This window comes from Sturnus vulgaris, chromosome 21 (genome assembly GCF_052056855.1).
Source record: "Sturnus vulgaris isolate bStuVul1 chromosome 21, bStuVul1.hap1, whole genome shotgun sequence".
Lineage (NCBI taxonomy): Eukaryota > Metazoa > Chordata > Aves > Passeriformes > Sturnidae > Sturnus > Sturnus vulgaris.
The window spans coordinates 2,366,440-2,381,214 of record NC_142263.1 but is presented as its reverse complement, the minus strand read 5'-3'; the positions used below and the strand labels follow the sequence as shown (position 1 = coordinate 2,381,214).

Genomic DNA, 14,775 nt, shown 5'->3' with positions numbered 1-14,775 from the left:
CCCAAGGCAGGGACAGGTTGGGCTGTCCCAGCCCCCAGAGCAGCCAGGCTGCTCCTGCAGGGCTGCAGAGGAGCCTCCCAAATCCACACGTTTGTCCTGGCAATCGGCACAGAGGGGAATAAAAGCAAGGCTGGAAAATCCTGGGAAAAGGTTCAACATGAGCTCAGACAAACAGTTCCTTACGAGATGGCCAGAGCTGGGATTTCTGGGATTTCTGGCTTTTTTTTTTTTTTCTCCCTCGGTTCTTTTTTATCTCCCATCAGCTGGAATTCATTGGGCACAGCTTGGGGCTGATCCCACCTCCACCCTGGCACGTTTTTGGGCAGAGCCCAGGTGTGATATCCTGGCACCCCCCGGGTGTGACCCCTGCCCTCTCCAGGCTGGCTCCAACTCCAAACGAGACCATTTCAGGATCTGATTCCATTGAAACATCACCAAAACCTGCTGCATTTGACTCCCATAAACCAATGATGTAACAACAAAAAGGTTTAATAGAGAGAAGTAAATCTTCTTTTCAATCACCAGCCCCCCTGCCACTTCTCCAGTATTTAAATGGAAACCCTGCATCCGTCCCTCCCTGTGGAGCACACACCATTCCCAGTGGCACACAGCTCTGCTCCTTTTTTTTTTTCTTTTTTTTTTCAGCAAGCAATGTAAAACTTCACTTTGTAATTTATTTGGGGCACCATTATTGCTCTGATTTCCTAAAATGAATGAGTACCAAAAAAAAAAAAAAAAAATCCTTTCAGCAGAAGGCTTAGTGATGCTCTGAAAAAAATTGCCTGCAAATTTAAGGCTGGACAAAAGGGTTTTTCCAAGGTTTAAATGGAGTGGGAAAAAGGTGGTTTAGTATTGGGAGAGATTAAAAATATAAATATAAATATAAATATAAATATAAATATAAATATAAATATAAATATAAATATAAATATAAATATAAATATAAATATAAATAAATTTTTATATATAAGAAATTATATATTATTTTAAAACCTCATATATATATAAATAAATGCTATATAAAAATGCAGGAAATTTTTAGCTGAAAATTGCTGTGAGCAGGACAAGAGGGGTGAGGCTGTGTCCTTTTCCCCCAGGCAGGATTTCTCTCGGGAGCTGCTGTGGCCCCACCCCTCCCTCCCTCCCTCCCTCTGCTGATCCCAGTGCCCGGGGTGGCGAAGCTGCTTCCAAGGCAGCACATAAACCTCCCACCAGCACCCGAGAGGAAACTGCTTGGCCACAAGTCATAAAGCAAACAAATAAAAAAAAAATTATGAATCAAAATTAGGGTTTTGCAAGATTAGCAGGACGTGGAGCTAATTAAAAGTGCTTGAGTGCGTCTGACTGGCACAGGCAGAAAAAGGCTGATTTAATTAATAGAAAAATGAAAAGGAAACCCCAGGACTAGGGGAAAAATTAAGGCTTTCAGTGATAATCAAATAAAACCAAGTGTGCAAATATTAAATCTGAAGAGAAATAACAAACTCATCAGCATTAATGAGTAAAGCCAGTAAACAGCGGATTTGGGTCAAGAAAAACAGGAATATCACTTCAAATGCTGTCATGAGTGACAGGCCATCTATAATATCCTGTAGCTTTAAACCTCACCTGGTTACATCCCAGAAACTAAAATAAAAGCATTCTTTTAAAAGTAGATAAAATAATTATGGCAGATAAAATATTAATATTTTAAAAAGCAGATAAAATAATTAATAAGCACCACCAGCAGCCTTGGAGTGAGGTGGGTACAGAGTTTGTAATACAACCAAGCTCAGCAATGCTGTGTTGGGGGAGATTAAATGAAATATTTACTTTTATTTGTCACAACCTCCACTTCTAATTCCTCCTTTGTTTATTTTTTGTTTCCCTGCAGGAATACCTTTATATATTCCAGAATCTATATATTGTTTCTATTCCTATTTTTTTCATTTCCAATCTATCTGGACCCAGTCAGAACCTCTCAAGAATACTGATGTGATGCTCTTGCCCTTTCCAAGTTGCAGGAGCTGAGTCCTTTGGCAGAGAGGTTTAATTTCAGTGGAGTCACTGATAACAGCAGCACAACAACACCACAGACCCCTCCTGGGATGCTCTTGCTCCTCTCCCATTTTCCAGCTGGTGACTGGAGTGACTCTTGTCTGGAGCCACCACTCGTGGTCAGTGCCCAAAAAATCTCCCCATGTCCTCCCCACAGCCCCAGTGCCCAAAAAATCTCCCCATGTCCTCCCCACAGCCCCAGTGCCCAAAAAATCTCCCCATGTCCTCCCCACAGCCCCAGTGCAGCTCTGTGCCCCCCATCCCAGCCCTTCTGCAGCCTCACACCCCCCTGAGCATCCCTCACCTGCCTGGGCCAGGAGCTGACCCACAGCTCCATCATGGGCACCTTCCACCCCATTATTTAAATACTTTCAACCTCTGGAGAAGGTGGAATTCCATTCCTGTGGATTTATCACTGTGCAGACACACACTTGCTATTTTCCCATATTGCCCTGAATCAGCTTTCTGAAGAAATACAAGTGTTATGTTCCCCTTTCCAGCAGAGAGGGGATTTTTGTGCATCCTCTGCAGCTGAGATTAGCACAAAATAACCTGGAGTGATGGAGACATTCCTGTTTTCCACCTGGAAAACACTGCTAGGTATTTCCCAGGCAGCATACACTGGGAATGGGTAAGGGATGTGCCACCCTTGCTGGCACTTACAAGATTATTTTCACCTCTGCAATGCCCTGTAACTCCTCTGGCACAAAGCACCAGCCCTGCCAGAATCCCTCGTGCTCACAATCACTCACCAGCCCCATGTAAATCAGAGGCTCTATCAGCTTGATTATCTCTGCATGTAATGCTTTGAAAATACATAAATTCAGATTTCCCTCTGAGCATAGGTGGCTTACAGTGCTTTCTTTGGGATCAGATAGACCTCACTGTAGCTAAACATTACAGTGGCTGCTGATTTCTTAATCCATTTTCAACATGAACGTTCCTCAGTTGTTAAGCCTGGTGTGAAAGAAGCCTTTCATGGATGAAAAATCCCCCCGGAGCAAAATATACAGCCCACGTTTTCAGGCTGTGCTGTGTGAGCTGGGCACAGCCTTACCTGCCACAAAACCTGCTCAGCCACAGGGGTTTGAGGCAGATTACAGAGCTCTGAATTAGTTCTGATATAAAACCTGCTCAGTTTTACATGTCTGCATTGACAAATGCCTCCCGTGCCTCTGACTGTAACTAATAATTTACCACAACAGATAACAGGCCAGGGCAAGCAGCAGGAGTGAGGTTTGTGAGGCTGGAGAGGAAGGGCTGGGTGTCAGAGTGAGGCTTTCCCTCATCCCCAGCATGGAAAATAATCTCCAGTCTAATTCCATGGATTGCAGCAAAGGCTTCGACTCCATCGTTTATTAATTAAGATGTTTATCTTATTTATTTTAAGCCTCAAGTGTGCCTCCACCTCTTATAATCTCCCTGTGGCTGCTCATCCCTGATATTAAACACCTATTACAGTGCACAGAGTCAGGGCATGGATGGATAAATGGATTCATTAATTGATGGAATAATGTGAAATTTCTGCTGTCTCCTGTCTTTCAAATGAGATCCTGGGAGCTGGCTCAGAGGAACTGCACCCCGTGTAGGAATGGGGACACTGCAGTGGCCAAGGGTGCCAGGGTGGGTGACCCAGCACAGCTGTGGCTGGGCAGCTGCCCACACACCCAAAGATGCCCCAGCCAAGGCTGCAGAAATCCTCACTCCACATGGTTTTGAGGTTTGGAGGAAATCAAAGACAAAAGGAAACGCAGGCAGGCTCTGCTGGCGCACGGGAAGGCAAACAAACCCTGTGGCTTTTCTGACTTGTTTTTCTTAGGGAGCTTTAAGAAAGTGTTTGCAGTCACTGGGAACAAATTCCTAGAAATGAGAAGCTGTTATTATTCCTAAAGTAATGCCTTCGTGGGACAGACCCTGCAACAGCAGAACTGTTCTGAGCCTGAGCTGATGGGAGCCTTCCCCTGTCCTGGTGCAGAGTCCAGCTCTCCTCCCTGTGCACCACAAAAGGAGGAGCACCACACCTCTAAAGCAGATAATTAATTTAGGAGCCTAATAAGGAGATGGTTGAGAATGGGTTCAGTCTCATTTAGCCATACAGATTGTCAGTGCCTGAAGTGAGCAGCAAACCAGGCACTTTAAAATGGATTATTTCAGGTATTTTCCCATTAATGTGAGAGGGAAGGTGCTGGGCTGTGGTACATGGCCCGAGGACACTGAGCAGGGCTCATCTGGAGCCACAGCTTGGTGGATATTACCCCAAAACCCAAACCAGAGTCCCCACTGCCTCACTAAGGAAACCTTGTGGGAACACAAGCAGGCTGTTCATTGGAAAGGAGGAGGGGGTTAAAATCTTCCCTGTTAAAATGCAGCGCTAAAATCTCAGTTAAAAAATGACAAAGTCAGGAAAAGCAAACGTTTAAAGTTGCAAAACCAACACGGCACATCCTGTTTGTTTTACAGCCACATCGCACATCCTGCATGTTTTATGGTTTACATTTTACAGCATAAACAGTCGTATATTAAGCTGCAGAGTTAACCAAGAGAAAAACACGGAGTGAAAAAATGCCACGTGCAGAGCCAGGGGGTCGGGATGGCTGTGGCAGTGAAACGGTGGCAAGGGGTGACTTTGTGTCCCCTTTACTGAGTGAGCCCTGGTGCCGTTGTTTCATTTCATTTCATTTCATTTCATTTCATTTCATTTCATTTCATGTCATTTCCGTGGTGCTTTCCCCCCTTCAGGGGCAGCAGAGATGGGCTGTGATTAATAACAGCAGCATTAAACAGTGCCGGGGAGCCTTTGAAGCTCACACATGTCTCAGTGGGGTCAGTAGGGTGGGGAGGGGGTCAGGGCCCAGCACGGGGCTGGGTTATCATCGAGTCCCTGCCAGGGCCCGGCTTTTGGAGGCTCAAAATCCACAAAAAAATTACAAACGCTGACAAAAATTCTGGATTTTTAGGAGTGTTTTAAGCTGGTGGGGTCCTCCTGCCTCTGGAGTCAACCCCCTAAAGCTCCAGCTGATTTAGCTGTGCCAGAATTGCACTTTCTGGACAGCTTTGGGAGGCATCAGACGTTGACTCCAAGTGAAAAGTTGCTCTTTAGAGGCTCAATGCACAATCATTTTGAGCAAGACAGATACACCCCTTCCCACTCTGCACCCTTCTCACAGCCTCCCCTGCCCTCCAAACTGCTGCTGCTTAAAACACCATCAGGTTAAAACCCACATCGGATGACACAAATGAGATTCTCTTACCTGTGGTACAAGGAGGAGCTGATGGCACTAAACCTAGAAGGATTTTTAAACTCTCTCTTCTCTTCCTCCCACCAAGGATGGTTTATTTTTACGTGACTTTCAGCTCAAATTGTGGAAACCAGACAGCTCTGTGTTTTTATATGCAGTATCTGAGCACTCACTCTCCTGGCAGGCTGCAAGGGCCCTTGGTCTGAGTTACTGAATGCACTGGGGAAGATAACTGTGTGCTCCCCACCTCTGCATTCCCAACACACATGAATCAAGATTTTCCAAATAAAATACTTCATCTTTTTTAGGGCTGCCAAAGCCAGCTTGGAAAATCAGAAGTTTATGCAACCTGCTTCTGTGAGCTGCATGTACCACGTGCTGGGCTGAAAATCCCACAGAGCTGCCTGGAAAGTTCCTGGGCACAAAAGAAAAACTCAGTGGCATCCAACAGGACACAACTGAGCCAGTCATGGCTGCATTTCCAAGAGGAGGGGAGGCACACAGACCCTCTCTCTTTGCATCAAACAACCCCCCCAGCACAAAATAATGTTGCTCCAAATTAACTAATGAACTAATAAACTGTGACATCCCACACAGCATCCCAGACACAAACTCAGTATTAGGAGCCCACCTCCACCCTAACCCCTTGCAGAATGTCTCTCTTACGTGTCCAAAGGGATCCAGGTGGTTGTTGGTGAGTTTGAGCTTCTGGAAGGACACCAGCTGCCTCATCCAGTGGGCTCCTGTGGCGGGGGAGTCGGGGTGCACGTACAGCCGGCCTGGCATGGCTGGCTCGGCCTTCCCGGCCACCATCCTGAGAACAGAGGGGACAGATGGCATCACCCTGGTACAGTCTGGATGTAGAAAAGCTTTTTGTCCTTGGAGTCATCCCAGCAACCCTCCTGCCAGCCCTGGGGGGATGCAGCAGGACATGGGAACTCAGGGAGGCTCCTGCTGCTCATGGCGGTTTTGGGATCCTGTTCCAGCATCAAAGGCTGGCAGAGTCACCCCATCCCTGCTCCCACATGGAATTTCCTTGAGGCAGTGTCTCCACATGGGCATTGTGGAGACATTTTTCAAGGAGGAAAATTTGTCTGGTTTTTTGGAAGTCTTCAAAGACCCTTCTGCAAAGGGAGATAGCTCTGCACAGGAGAAAGTACCTGTGGGCAGGATTAGAGCTGGTGTGGCTGCACCCTTCACAGCCAGGCAGGCTCCCACAGCCTGTCCCAGTGGGAAGGAGCTGTTTCCCCACTCTGGAGCTGCTCCCAGCACCCTTCTGCAGCTCCCCTTGCCCCACACCATCACCAGCTCTCATGGACACAAGGCCCAGCCATGAGACATCGTTTAATGGCAACGCCCTCATTACTCCACATTGTTCTCCTCTTATAAAACCCCAATAAAAGCAATATTACCAAAAACAACAGAAACTTTCCAGCAGCAATAAAAGGAAAAGGGGAAACAGCTCTAGGGCTGGCAAAAACTAAATTAACCAGAGTTAACAACTATCCATCATCTCGTGTTTAATGTCTGAAACACACAAAGTGGCCACCGTGGTGCAGAGACCTTCAGTCCACTCCTCTTACCCAGAGGCATTCCAGGACAAAAGCACATGGAAAAGGGATTTTTAAAAAAAATACTGGAGCAGCCCTAATGTGCAAGTAAATAATTATTGCTTTCTGAGATGTCACCGGGCTCGTTCCCTGTGAAATTTTCCATTGCTTTTCACCAGGCAGCAGCCAGTGGAAGGGTTTGGGGAAACCACAGCAAATAGTGGCAGTGAGGGAGGCTGCTGGGCATTTTAGGGGGGAAAAGTCAAAAGAGAAAACAACACGTTTCCTTTGTCAGAGAGCAGAAATCTCAGCTGCCTCTCGGGTAAGTAACTGCTAGGAAAGGCACAGGCAAGGCAAGAATAACAAGAGAATCAGGGCTCTGAGCAAACTAACCCACATTTCGCTTTATAGCTGCTCTCCTAAAAGCAAAATATTACTATAGAAGGAAGGAATTTAAAACTTTTCTTGAGTCACATAGAGACCTAATTTTGAGGGCCAAAATGGACCATTAGATCATCCTGTCCACCCTCTGGTACAAGGCAGGCTGTGGCTTTACCTTCCTACACGGCCAGACAAACCTATGCTTGGCCTAAAGCATCTTCTCCAAGAAAACTCCCCAGCCTAGAACACTTTGGGGATGGACAAGTCCCCAGCAGCACTTTTTTCCAGTAGTTAACCACCCAGCCTGTCAATAATATTTCATTTTATATTTGACTAGTTTAAACTTCCAGCCCTGGCTCTTTGTCCATCATTGCTCCACCAAAGAGAGCTCTGGGATGTTGGCATCCCTCCCGTGGGAAGGTGTTTCTGTTGCTTTCCAAGTTTGCACAACAAATTGTTGATCCAATTGCAATTTCCTTATGGAAAACCAGGCAAACAGAAGTGTTGTCCTTACCATTTGTTGTCACAGAATTTGTACCGGTGGTCGTCGGCCGGGACGATGTCAATCAACAAAATGTATTTGGTCTTGGGGTTCATTCCAGTCACCTTGACCTTGTAACTGGGAAACATCCTCCTTAGGGAAAGCAGAGGTTACCATGTTAGTGAGGGATGGAAGCACTGCAACTCATGGAAACTTGGAGCAGCAGCCCAAAAAAGCAGATCCACCCTCAGAGGGATTCCTGTGAGGACATTGTTGGTTTTTATTCATATCTGAATTAAACTCTCTTTCCAGAGCATGTGCCAGTGCAAAAGTGGGCACAAATTTGGGTAAGAGTATAGGGAGGGGAGCTATGTGCCAATGCCAGGAAAAGAAGGGTGCAGAGAGAGAGAGATATAGGGGGGTCAACACATCTCTGTTTGTGGGAGGCTTGGACAAAGAGCCCTCACTTCTACAGGAGGCTCTACCTGGCTTATGGCTGCATCAAAATTCCAGATTTCTTGCTGCTATGGGAGTGTTTGAAAGGTCAGGAGACCTGCCTACATTTCAGAGGAAACTGAGCACAGGCTTTGTCATTCACACGATCCCAATATCCATCAGGTCCCACCACTACCCCTGTGTTCCCTTCAACAAACTGAGAATTGAGGATCAGCAAAGTCTGAGGAAACAAAGGGTTAAACCCCGTGGTGGTGCAGACAGGTTCCTCTGGCTTTCCCAGATTTCCCAAATTCACAGCACACCCATTAAACCTTGCTGGAGCCTGGAGTATGGCAGAGCTTCCCACCAAAATGTGCCTGTCCCATCGGCTTCAGCAACCAAACTAGAGAACCCCATAAACCAGTGCATCACTAGACAACATTTACATGTCTTACAGACCTAAAGAGCCTTTGTGATATTAATAAGAACCTTTTTCTAAAGCTCTGTGGCTGTGAAAACAGCAGATTCCATCACAGTCTGGCCTTGCAATCTAAAGGAGAGGGCCCTAATGGATACTGACACTGCCATGGGCTTCCCAATCCCTGGAGGCCGTGTCAGCAGCCAGGATTTGCAGGATTAGGCACTTCACATCCTCAGAGTAACTATTTTCTTGGCTCCATCTTCCTCAGCTCCTCCTCATCCAGTAAAAACACCCAAGTCAATAGAGCAAACTGGCTCAGCACAGCCCTCCAGCCAGGACACAAAGTTCTCCTCCCCGCAGGCACAAGGGATGGAGGATGAGAATTGCCACATCCTGCACTCCTCCTAATTACCTGAATGAAAATGGGCCCAAATCCTGATGTCATTTCTCCATCAGACATCAAGGCCACTTTGTCCCCCACTTTATCCCTCTTTTCCTGAGCTGGTCCAGGTCTGCAGCACCATTTTGTCGCTGCTTGGGGAGAAGGCAACAAAATGGGCCCTGTTCAAAATCGTTTCAATTGACTCTTTTAACCGCCCTGCATAAATTCCAGATGTTTACCATGTAATTAGCCTGGACTAAAAAGGGGTGGTTTACCAATGTCCCTCTTTGATTTTCATTCATAAACTCTGCACTCCTCTTAACCTTGTCCTCCTACAGGTAAGCACCTGGGTAAATACAGTAGGACATTTCAATTTGTGAATACACAGCCCAATTCACACATTGAAAAAAATTGTATAAGGAATCCAATCTGAATGCCAAGATTTTTTTTTTTTTTAAATTAGGCCTTAAAATGGCATTTTAAAATGAAACAAAAAAAAGAAGAAAAAAAGAGGTGAAAATTATTAAAAACCAAAAAAATGAGATGGACACAATTTGACCGTTTATCATACCTGCATTGGGGATTTTTATAACATTGAGCTTCTGAATTTATTTTTCCCTAAATCATTTCATTTACTGTAGAACATCCAAGCTGCTAAAGTAGCTGAACTGATATATTGTAAATGTTAAGTGCTTTTTTAATGGCATTTAAAATTAAGCTTCAGCATATGGAGTTCATATAGCATGGACATGCCTGAGTTTATAATGTTCTTTAGTATAGCCCTCTAAAATAAATACAAAGAGCCAAAGTACTACTATAATATATACAGCTGAAATTCTTTAAGGATAACAAATGGGGACTCACATCTGATTGAAGGTGTTGCTTAACTTGCAAACCACTCACTATCTCGCAGTGGTAGCATTGTACTCAGCAGTCCACAGACCCAGCTACAACCAAGTTTGCCAACTCTCTGCATTCTTTTCCAGGAAAACACTGGGTAAATTTTAGTAATTTGGCTGTGCATGGACATTTCATCATTATTATTAGCTGCTGCATTTTGGCCTTAAAGAAAAAATATGCGACTAATGTGCTGTCCAGGGACTTGTCAGTTTAATTTTCTTAATGAAAACATATTTCTCAACCCCTTGGCAGAGGCTCGTTTAGTAAATATCTCTTTGCAATATGATACAAACATGGGTTGTGCATTTCTGGTGGGAAGGCATGACAAACCTGAGAGCTGGGGCCAAGGAAATGCAGTCATAGAGACTGAATTAAAAAAAAAAAAAAAAAAAAAAGGCAAGGGACAGTACCTAATATCATGTCCTGGTCCTTATTAAACGTCCCATTTGAAAGAAGGGAGCAGAAAACCACGGTGGAGCTGCACCAGCCTTGCTTGGGAGCGAGGCTATGCCTACAGTGGCTCTATAGAGCTCCCTGCCAGCTCTGGGAAGGGGCCAAAAACCTGCCTGCTTCCCCAAATTTCCTCCAGGTCAATGGAGCTACTGACAGGCACGAGGAGCTGCAGCTGAGCAGGAGCTTTGCACAAGCAGCGCCTCGGGCAGCGGGGCAGGCAGGAGCTCCGGGCGGATGGGCGGCTCCGAGGAGGATGCTCCGCTCCGGCCAGCTCCCGGACAATAGGTTGCTTCATCATCCATTGCTCGGGGACCAGCAGAGGCACAAAAATCACCCAGTGCTGCAATAAAACTTGCCAACGTCTTGCCAAGCTCTGGGAAAGCTCAGCCTGGCTTTGGTGGGAGGTCTGAAGCAAGATCCCTGTTTTATCCACCCTCCTTCCCGCACGGCTCCAAAGCGGGGGAGAGCATTGCTGCGCAGGAGCTGGGGACAACAACTGGGAATCTGGGGCTTCCTGGGGAACGTGTGCAAGCAGGTGACATCTCATCCTCAGGGCACCTCCTGTGCCAAGGGCAGCTGCAGCCCTGCCTGGGCAAACGGGGCAGCTCGGTGAGGTTCAGTGATGGGCACAAGCGCAGCACAGCAACACCCAACTCTCCCATTAAGTTTGAGCCACCAGTACTCAGGAAATTAATTGCAGCAATTCCTGGCCTGATCATCTTTTGTTCAGCCCCACTGTTTGGACACAGTGTCCATGGGCTGCAGCAAATGCCCTGAATGTGCCAATGACAACGCCATCCCTGGGACGGGGATGTCCAGCACCGGACCAATTTCCTTCTAATTTATACTCCTTTTTTTGAAAGCCACACCAGGAATGTGTCCAGCCCAGCAGCACACCTAAGGTGGAGGCAGCAAGGCCACTCAGGGAGCAGGGCCACCAGCCACCAGCAGCCCCACAGCTCCCCTGCCCACTCAGGGACCAGCCACGAGCCCTGGGAGCACCCATGTGATGCACAAGGGACTCAGCACAAGCAGCCAAGCACCAGCCCCAACAGCCTCTTCTGCAAAACACCAAAACTGACAGGACCCCAGTTTTAGGCACATTTAAACCCATTTCCCCCTCCCTCCAGCTCCAGCCAGGACAGAAGGGACCATCCAGGCTCCTCAGCCCTATCCTGAGGGTCTGGTGTGCCCCTCAGAGCTCTGTGCTGGGTTTAGTGGCTGTGACAGGCACGTTCCTGTCCCACCCCTGCACTGGCAGGGACAATGTGCTGCTGTGCCACGGCAGCAGCTCTCACTGCCCCTCACAGAGCAAAACTTAAATCAGTTTTTATGTTCACAAAAGAAAGGCACCCTCAAAGAAAGCGATCAAGAAGAAAAGGCTACGACGGTGCCTCCTGTGTGAGCAGGACACCCCACATGGCACTAAAACCCCACAGTGATTTCCTGGGTGATGCCCTGGGGAGGGCAGAGGGGCTGTGCCTGGCTCTGGGGACTGTGGCCAGTGGGAGCCAGGTTGGCATCACCAGGGCTTGGCTAAACCCTTCCCTGCAGATGAAATGTAGCAAAACCAGTAAAAGCCAGGAAAATAAACAAGCAGCACAATTCCACAGGCCTCCCAAGCTTCAAAGATGATGTGCTAGTGAATTATTTGTTCTGATAATGAAGCAGTCACTGCTTAGCTAAGTTTATGCTAGGCACATTTTATCTCTACATGATATTCACAAATTGTTTTAAAATGAACTGTTAGAATAAGCATCTCTTGTTTATTTATTTATACTATTACTATCCAATCCCCTTAACCGTGGAGCAGTTGCTGACATGGAGCCAAAGCTTCTATTATGTTCAAACAAAGTTTAATTGATGTGTAATTGGCTGGTTGGATTTGGAAGTGAGTGATAAGAGGAAAGTTTTGCTTTCCTTTGGGGCAGCAGTTCCCAGCCTTTCAGGCTCTCCAGGCTTGGCCTCTTTGTGGGCATCTCACGTGTGTTTTAATCCCCAGATGAGCAGGTCTGGTTGATCCTGCAGAGATAGGTGGTTGTAAAGCTCCTGTGTCCAGCAAAATCTTATTTTTTGGGCAGGGAATGGCAAACCAGAAAAGTGGAGAGAATCAGAGCTGATTGAGGAGCTCAAATACTCATCTGAGCAGTGACTGTGCCACGCTGCACATCAGCAACAAACCCTCACCAGGATTTAATCTGACCTTCACTTAGATGCCAACACCATTCCTGACATGCATTAGCTGGGAAGGGATGTCCCTGAGGACAGGGAATTCAAACAGTATTTCCAGAGAGAAAACTGCATGCAGCCAGGACACCTGAGCAACTCCAGCCATGCCCTCACCAAAGGCTCTCAGTGCTCTCTGAAGCCCATGGATTTACGTGGATTGGTGTTCACTGCACATCCCTGAGGATGCTGCTCCTTCAGACACTGCTGAGTGCTTCCTTCTGTACTTTCAAAGGGGCAAAAACATCCCCAAGCACTTCAGCAGCTCAGCAGCTGAAATTCTATTTTTTAAGAAAACAAGACAAAGATTAGCAAAGACAGACAGAGATCTTACAATCCTTGCTTTTGGGATGGTCAAGTAAAGCAGTGACTGGATTTTTGGAAGCTGCCGTGCTGTGCTGCCTGGGAAGGTGCTGCCTGTGGCAGATCAGGTTGTGAAAGGATCAGAAAACAGCTGCTCACTCAACATCTTGGCTAACAAACCGTGTTATGGCTGAGCAACCACCCCCTCAGAACCTGCTGGGCATGCTGAGATGCCTCCAGGGTTGGTTTCAGAACACCAAGGCAGGTGACACACCTGCATCCCTGATAACGACTGATGTGGCCCCAAATTCTTCTTGAGAATTGGCCATGGCTGACTGAGGATGCTTCTCCCTGTCTTCACTGTTAGAAGGGAAAAGAATGGTGTGCAGAGGCTTCAAGAACTATGTCTCCATTCTGATGACCTTTCTTCATTTTTTTCTGATTTCCCTTCTTTTGACAAGTATTTCTTCCACTGACTTAACGCATCTTTAAAAATAATATTCTCCAGGGCAGATTAAAACAAATTTGGAGATGTCAGCTGTTTCTTTTAGCCTTTAAAATGGCATTTCCTTTTTGATAGATTCTTGCTTTCAGAAAATACTTTAAAGAGATCAAAGAGTTTTTCAACAGGGTCCCATTTTCCCAGTGTATCCTAACCCTCAGTCCCTTATTTCTCTTATCACCCACGCCACTCCGTTATGACGCTCTGTATACAAAGTAAGAGCAGTTAACTTTGAAGTGCTGGATTAGCCCATGCCAGATCCTTGCCTCAGAATAACAAACAATACAGGTTCAACAGGAGTTCTCATCAGTAGTTCATTTTTCAGCCCCAAATTCACTGTCACTAACACAAGCAACATTGAACTCTCAGTCTATGGGCAGATAGGAGAGATTTATCTGGTGGCAGGACCATGACCTAGTGATGAGAAGGTCAGACAGTTAAGGGATTTTTATATTTTGGAATGGTGAGGTTGTATTTTTCCCTTCTGGCTAGCACATCTAATTTTTAAATAAAACATTGTTTCTCACATACTTGAGAACTTGGTTAGCTGCTTTCATGGTCTAGAAACATTTCCTTTCTTTGCCCCATGATGACTTGAGGCACGGGCAGGCTCCTGGCCATGGGCTGCTTCCCTGGGCTTTCATTTTGCTGCAGCTGAAGTTGAGCAGAGAAGGTCCCAGCGTGCAGGAGGATGGGAGAGGTGCCTCAGAGAGAATCTGGGCTCACCAACAGCATTTCAGGGCAGCTTTGCTCCCTCTCCAGCCCAGCTCCCTCGGCAGTGGGTGAGGGAGGAGCCTCGGCAGCCTCGGCACTGGTGCAGCCACAGCCCCGGTGTCCAGGAGCCTTTGAGGCAGCAGCAGAGCCCCAGCAATGGTTGGGACCTTCCCCAGCTGATCTGGGCTTAACCAAAGCCTCTCCTCAGGCTGCCACAGCTCCAGCACAAGGACAGGCAGAGAAAGCTTTGGGAACATCCTTAACCGTGAGCATTCCATGTCTTTAAAAAGCAGGGATGGCTGCTTGAAGAGAGAAGTGTATTAAAAACCAAACTCCCATCCCTGCCCTCCTCGGTGTGCACAAACTCTGTCTCCCTTGCCAAAGCTGTCAACAACTTTAGCAGCACAGCCAAGAGCCATTGGAGTTCACTCCTGCTTTTTCTCTAAATGCAGGAGTTTGCCTGAACAGGATAATTCCAGGATCCCAAATTTAGGAGCAAGCAGATCAAACATTCCTCAAATATCTATTTTATTTCTATGTTTTAAATTGACGGCTCACATTCTTTCGCTGATCTCGGATATTAAGGTTTGCTTTTGGATCAAAAACCATCAGCAGAAATTCTTGTAACTGCCTCAAAAGATTCTGGATAAATATTTCCCTTTAATTGTAATGAGAACTGGGCATCCATATGCCCTACAGAGCCATGGAAAATTTAACTTTTAAAGGATTATTCACACAGGAAAGCTGCACC

General features: G+C 46.5%; 1 protein-coding gene across 1 annotated transcript in view; it reads right to left on the bottom strand.

Annotated features, from left to right (window-relative positions):
* The window catches only part of TBX4 (T-box transcription factor 4), a 31,497-nt gene that overhangs the window by 11,163 nt on the left and 5,559 nt on the right, over nt 1–14,775 (bottom strand). The window contains exons 3-4 of the mRNA XM_014881115.2: nt 7,722–7,841; nt 5,943–6,090 (exon numbers count right to left, since the gene is read on the bottom strand). Coding sequence (XP_014736601.1) covers nt 5,943–6,090; nt 7,722–7,841 — 268 coding nt within the window. The remainder of the gene's footprint in view (nt 1–5,942; nt 6,091–7,721; nt 7,842–14,775) is intronic.